The 7,730-nt window shown below is 31.3% G+C and overlaps 1 protein-coding gene across 10 annotated transcripts in view; it reads right to left on the bottom strand.

The window, feature by feature from the left end:
* Window positions 1-1,813: 1,813 nt before the first annotated feature.
* Window positions 1,814-7,730, bottom strand: part of LOC148619157 (WD repeat and FYVE domain-containing protein 3-like) — a 77,028-nt gene continuing 71,111 nt past the window's right edge. For 9 of the 10 annotated variants that reach the window (XM_088578762.1, XM_088578761.1, XM_088578765.1 and 6 more), the window contains 2 exons: window positions 6,683-6,877; window positions 1,814-5,878 (listed from right to left, as the gene is read on the bottom strand). In XM_088578762.1, the coding sequence (XP_088434888.1) occupies window positions 5,767-5,878; window positions 6,683-6,877 (307 nt within the window). In that variant the 3' untranslated portion in view covers window positions 1,814-5,766. The remainder of the gene's footprint in view (window positions 5,879-6,682; window positions 6,878-7,730) is intronic. The other variant, XM_088578770.1, reaches the window with a different exon arrangement.

Below are 7,730 nucleotides of genomic sequence, written 5' to 3'. Positions count from 1 at the left end.
TCATAGGGATCCATACACATCAACTCAAGTTGAAAATGCTTGTTTTTCGCCATTTTTAGCCTCTATTCCGAAACAGTAAGGGTTATAAACCTCACAAAAAATCAAATTATACATTTTGTTGTAAAAATTAAGCCCATAGAGATCAATGCATTATACTCATGGTATTGTTTGAAGCAAGTTGGACCCTTGTTTTTTTTTTTGGTTTTTGCCTACGAAGAAGGGGAACATTTTGTTTTTACTTCTTTTTTAAATTCATCTTTCTTCTAATCCCCGCTGTAATGGCTGAATGGATTTGAATCAAACTTGACACAAAACAGACCACCATATATAGATTGTACATAAAGGTTTTGAAATTTCAAACATGGCCGCCGTCCAATCTTTTAAAAAAAATTGTCAAAAATCATCCAACGATCGTAGAAGGTTTATTCTTGGTTTACAGATACGTCAACACAAGATCTTCCGATCGGGCATATTGAAATTTAAAACAATGGCCGTCATTTTAAGATGGCCCCCAGTCAAAATACTAAAAAAAATCAAATTTATTCATGGAAGCGTGTTCAAGTGATTTTAAGAAGGAAAAAACAAAACAAAAAAAACAAAAACAAAAAAAAAACAAAGCAAAAAAGGTGGAAGGCACATGGCACATTTTTTTTTGTTTTTTGTAATCATCCATTTTATACCGCAAATGCAGCCTTTCTCAAAGTTGAATGTTGGTTTTTGATAAATTGCAACGATTTTAGAGAAATAAATTCCAAAGTTCATCGAAAAAGGGATTCATTCTGTGTAAAATTTAGTTTCTTTCTTAGGGAAGTTTAAAATCAGTTTCTGAGCCATCCATTGTTGATTTAAACAAATATTGTGCTATTTGACATACATATGATGCAAAAATTACATTGAAAAAAAAAATCCGTGGCATAAATTTTTCCATGTGCCATCCATAACATAGGAACTTCCTGGTTTCTACATGGACAGTCTCTTATATGCTCCTGTGACCATGGGAGAGTTGGGGGAACATCCTATTACGATGTGCTTTACTATTATGTCTAGTTCAAATTAGATAAGGATCATAACCCCAAAATCAGTTCTGGTATAATCTTAGTTTTATTAACACAGAATTATCATACATCTCTACAAATAGAGTACAGTATTGTACTTAAATCCAAATGTATGCCATACCAATATAAAGAGTAAACAATGGAACCAAGATTTGTATGGAAATCAAAAGAATATTCCCAGGATAAAGACTAGACAGGGAAAATAGACACACAAGAAAGAACTAAAAATAACAAAAAGAAACATATACAAAGAAAAAAAGAAGTAAATGAGCAACCCTGACTCAACTAAGAACTGGGAGCAAGGACTAGGTGCATCGATAGGGTAAGCGTCCTTTGTTTTTCTAGAAACACCCACCGACTTTCTCATAAAAAGTCAATGTCAAAATATCAAGTGGCATTGGCAAGTAGTTGCACATTATACTGTAGGAAAAAAGGTGTGACTGTGTGATGGATTAACAGGAGTGAAAAGCACTAGTCCTACTTAAGATCATGTGTATAGTTATAATTGTACTTCAGTAAGGTATTTTTTTTTCATGAGAGTGATACACACTTTTGCACCAGGTTAACAATTTACCAATAGTATGGGACAACTCTTTGAGTAAATTCACCATGAATTCTCCTCTGACACATGAAGATAATATACGTATTTGTTTGAGTAGTTCGTTTTTTTGCGATGAATCGGCTCCAAGGATCTACCATCCAATCTTTGATTTATAGTGTTGTATTATCACAAACAAACACAAATAAAAAAGAATCACTTAAACTTGTTGTAATGTTTATCAATGATATATTTAACAATTATCACAAACAAAATGACATCAACAATGAACACAGGGTGGGTTAGTGCTAGTAGAGTATTCTCCCCTTATTTCTACCTTGTACCTACAACACTAACACCCTAATCAATTACACTGCATTGAAATTCTAATCAAATTTCACCTTTCTAAACAAAAATCATTATTTTCATTATTTTAAAATGAAAACAAAATTCTGTAATAATAGTTCTGAAAGTACTGTTTTTGTTTTCCCAACCATACAGTTTTCCTAATAGTTATTTTATTCTGTATTTCAAAATAAACTCATACCATGAGTAAACACCTACAATTAAAAAGACAATAATCTTATATTTTGTTTCTTGCCATAACATGGTTTCACAGTTCTATGGCTTTATTGCACAACTAACAGGATACACATTTAATACAGAGCAGAGTAACAGAAACATGTGATTATAGAAGTAACAATGATGTATCTTCATCAGCAGATACTGAAAGGTACAATTAAAAGCTGAGTTGAGGTTAGTTCTTGTAGTAAGAAAGAAGATTGACTATCAAACTGGTATCCTTTTTACAAAATAAAAGAGATACCACTTCTATTGGTGATGGAATAGTAAAATTGATATTGAGGATATAAAGAATAATATTCTAATTGAATTGTATAAAAATATCCACTACTGGAATAATCTTATTATGCATTCTAAGTCTGGTTTCATATGAAAGTTTGTATTAGTAAGACCATCCTTTATTTGAAGACCTACTTTCTTTTACTTTACAATTAAATCACCAGTACTTTTAAATTTGGTGCTACCACAATTGGCCAGCAATAACAATGAAAATTAAAAACAATGTCTGAAAATCATGACAGTAAAAATTAACATAATGAAAAATAATATCAATCACTGTCACCTAATTCTCTACCAAATATGGCTTGATAGAGCTGAATATAACCCTGATATGATAAGAGATATTGCATGCAATAATGGGATTATTAACTTATCTCAGCTCAGACAGCATATTTCAAAGAATTTTATAGATATTTTCAATGATAATGATATCAATCACTAAGGCTTTGACAGAAGCCATTCAGCTTAAAGCTTTCTAATGATCTTCATCTGAATTATTATCCAATATTCAACTAAAAAATCATACAATACCAATAGTTAATGTAGATAATTTATGTAAGGATTTTAAGTACCAGTCCAAATAAAATTCACACACTGCCAATGATACAGGTGATTCATGGACTACAAAAACCCACCAAATAAACAATGTTTTTTCTGTCTTCTGATGCTATACTTTTATGCTACAATAGTCTTTTTTGTATTCAAATCTGTACTTTTGAGAAAACCATAATTCATCTCACACTAAAATCAACTAAATCAAAGCAAATCAATAACGATAACTCTTGCAAAGTGCTAATTTCATGTACAGTCTATATAAATTTTATCTCAAAACCACAACAACCAAATGATAAAATAAGATTGGTTATGTGGTTTGTAACTGATTCTGATTAAGAAATCATACGTGACTTTGATGGATTTTTGACATGCATGAATCACCTACTGTCTGATTTTTATAAAGACTTCTACTTTAAAATAACAATAAAGCAAGACTACTAACGACAAACTACTGAGATTCTCAATCAGAAAGCACTGACTTTGGCACCCTCCTGTACTATAATGATTTACTTTCCTATAGAGATACTATAAAGCTGGTTCTTACAGCATGTACAAAATGTATAAAATGATTATCACAGACAAGGTATAGCTAGCTACTATAACATAGATAGAAATGTTTCTAAAAGTACAGAACATCACCAGGGTATAAAATAACATATCTTAGTATAGCTCAGAACATCACTTGTTCTCAATTCTGAAAAATAATTTAGAGATGTAGAAAATAAATAGAGATAAGATTATGTACAACCTCATAATGAAGTGTGGCATGGTTTTTCTTTATACACAATTCTTCATTCATTCATTTTTTTAAATAGAAATTGTCTTGCAGCTAATAGCTATACATGATGTAAATGATGCAAGTTTTATTATGTTAATTTTATCATATAGATATGAATATCTAATTATATTGATGAAATGGTATCCTTGATTTTAGCACTGTGATGTTATGAACTTTAAGAAAATCATATCTCAATTGTTGGCCATTCCACTGTACTACGGAATGTATTTACACAACATACACAAAAACAAGACATAGTATTTACAATACTAAATAAATACAATATTGCACTGTGTAACACACATGGTCATAAATTATACAATACTTTGCATTTCTCACGATTCAAGCCAAAAGCACTATATAATAGTCAACCTGGTTTAGTCAATGTTTGTAGCAGCAGATTTTCTCCAAGACAAGCAGTAATTTTTTTTTTCACTCAGTCAAAAGACTTTTTAGAAATGGCACATTTAAGGAATGGTGTAAGAAAAGCTAAACATGATCAGCTAAGAAACTTACTCTCTATTAGTAGCTAATTCATAATAAAACCCTACAATTTTCATGACAATTATACAACTCCTATTAAATGATAAATTCCACTAATAAAAATCTCAACCAGTGGTACACATAGTATCAAATGGTTAAATCCACTCTTACAGACAAGAGAAGTTACAGATATATAATCCTTATTGTACCCCATGGGAGAAATCCCATCCTACTGACAACAGCAGTTACAGAGAATGCACAAGGTACCCAATATTTTAATATCCCATCTTACTGACTACTTAAGTTACAGAAAGAACCCCAATTGTACCCCATGGTTAAGATTCCATCTTAATGCCAAAGAATGCCTCCATTTTCAATCAAAGTAAATGGGTTCAAGTTAATCATTAAATATCTAGGCATACCAACAAGTCTGTTACTTTTTATGAGAGACATGAATTTCATACAACCACAATTAATCACCAACTATACAAAGTACTACAAATGTAATTAATAATTATACTGGTTATTGTCAATCAGACACAATTATTCTACATGCCTTGTCGTAAGCTATAAATCTTTTACATTAATGCTTAATATGCAAATTTTCAGTTACTGGACCCTAAAATATTCAACATCACACCTATTTATTCAACACATGATATCATGTTCATCTTGTCCTGGAATTTAACCTTAATAAGCTACTACAGTCTTGGTAGTTAACAACCTTATAATCACATCTTTAACTTGGACTTACATGATCATTGGTATAATTGCCCTGGAAATAAATCTTACAAATAACTAGAAGTAAACAGTACTTTATTACTTCAATGCCATTCTTTGGTTTGGTGCCCACATTGTGAGAAAGGTAACATTTTATTAAAGGAAGATAACTCAGTTATAGGATTTATAATAAGAGTATGCCGTACCCAAGAAACAATGTAGTGGTGATTAACATAATTGAGGAAAAATGAATGATGCCTTCATGAGGGCATAACTATTGGACCAATGAACTATTATTAATTCTAAACATTGGAGAGACTATTTCCATATCTGCAACGATTCATGTATGAACAAAATAGAAGTAGACTGAGAACATGAGAATGATCACATCATTGCACCTTTTTTAAATTATACAGGCCAAAATAAACTGCAGGCAAACTTAAAGCCTGCAAAGGCATAAATAATGGAAAATGATTCCTGTGACCTCTACAATTAGTCTCCATCACTATTTTACTTAACAGAACGTGTCATTATAGTACTAAAATTATCAAATGTATACTTCAGTGAACATTTTATCGCAAAGTCAGAACTAACATCAATAATAAATAACTTTGAATACAAATTAACAGATATAGTTTATCTTCTACAGTCTCTTGTGATGCTAACTATTCTTTATACATTGCTAAAGCTTATTATGCATGGAGAAGCTAGCCTTTAATTTATAAACAAAGAAGTCTATATATAATCATGTACATGGTAATCTGGTAAAAAGTTAATCATCGAGTCAGATCCTGTTTATCTCCCTTGATAGATTTATAACATGCCTTACACACACGGACTGGACGTAATATCATAAGTCTCTTTATTTCTGTTTCATATCTTGTACACCTGGAAAAAATTCAAAAAAATTACTAAAATCCAAATGATTTTAATTAACATTAATTGGCACATGTACACAAGCAATGTCTGTTTAAAATATCTATATGCAAGTATTAAAAAGTAAAATAAAATTAGCAACAGACTTCAGAAATCTTTTATACCAGTATAGAAAGTTATATCCAAAAGACATTGAGTTATCTCTCTTTACATACTTGCTGGTTTTCTTCAATTTTTCAGTGTTGGTCTTTTGTACAAGTTATTGTTAAAGTGTTATTACATATCTTCCATGTCTTTCTTTAGATGTTTAATATGCTTGTAATGAGCGATGAGAAGTAAAACTTAATGGGGTATCAAAATAGAGACAGTATATTTCCTATATATGTATGAATATATTACTTTTTAAAAGTTGATGGCAGTTCACCACATGAAGCACCACTAACTGCTCAATTAAGCAGGCAACACACTATGACTAAAGTGTTTAAAGCCAAATTACTTAAAAAAAAAACTAGTATCTAGTTGAAGCTAATAGACATTAATATATTTAAGCTAGCTAAATATTAGTAGCAGACAATAGATACAGTATACCAGTAATTTCGCATGGATTGGCTTTCTACTAGGACAAGTTTCTTCTCCAACAAAAAACAGTACAGTAGAACTTATCCAATAGCAGTTACTGTGATTGATATGTGAAGATAGTTGGATAATTTGATTAAGAAATCTACTGGTTTAATGCAGAAATACCACACAGCACTATTACAAAAAACCCTAGCTAAAATTTTAAAGGGAGTTTAAAACCAATGAACTGCTACACACTTGGCACAGAAAACATTGCCACAGTCACGGCAGTGATGTCGTCTCTCAGAAAATGAGAATTTCACACCACATGGACAAGAATCGGCAACCTCGTCTTTCATCCAATGGTCTGCTACCACTCGTCCCGGCTGGTCACTTACCGTCCAACTAAATATTCGACCCTTGCTATCACCAACATAAACTGTCTTGTGGTCTCTAAAATTGAACAAGCAAAGTGGTTTTAAACCTATTAAATTACCAGGAAGCAATTATTCAATACTATTTAAGACATAGAAGAAGTTCTAGCTTGAATTTATCATTGCTTGTTAAAATGCATTATAGGAAGCAGCTCAATACAACCCTGAACAATTAGAGCAAGAATGGAAACACCATTCAAGCTTTTAAATACAGATCTGAATTTAGTTAAATTTTACAGAATTGGAGCAGAACTGAAGTGGCCTCTTTATTGACCCTAATTACTCCTTATTCTGAAAAATTCAAGTTCCAACCTCCAAAATGAATCCCAGAATTTTAAAAAAATCTGTTAAAATTGAATTACAAAAAAAAAATAAAAAATAAAAAATAAAAATCTTCTAAAAAACTGAATTACAAACAACTTCCTACATTAATTCTGAATAATTAACACATATTCTTTACCTTTCGGCCCGTTTTTGGTTCAATGTTAGGAGCCAGTGACCCTATTTTATATAGCATGGTTCCTATTGCAGTAAGTAACACCAGACATTGCCCCTAATGGGACTAATACCCCCTGAAGCCTGTTGAACCCTGTACATTTGGGGACCAATGTCAACAAAAGATTCATATTGGACACAAATTTAATGGTAGATAGATTAAGCACTTTTGACACAAAATTTGTTGCCTTTCTAAAGCACACAACTCCATACAGCAATCAGTACTTTTTGTTGTTGTGAAGAATACATCAGATCAAGTTTTACTGAAAAACACGTAAGTGCAATGGACATCATTTCTACAATTTTTGTCCAAATATAAATGCACATCTCAATATGTTTATACTACATCCAACAAAGTTTCATAACAATGCTGTAAA

This window comes from Perna viridis, chromosome 4 (assembly GCF_037379345.1).
Source record: "Perna viridis isolate PV_CMFRI_1.1 ecotype Kerala chromosome 4, ASM3737934v1, whole genome shotgun sequence".
Taxonomy (NCBI): domain Eukaryota; kingdom Metazoa; phylum Mollusca; class Bivalvia; order Mytilida; family Mytilidae; genus Perna; species Perna viridis.
Note: the sequence above shows the minus strand (reverse complement) of the source record. Positions and strands in the feature narration are given on the sequence as shown.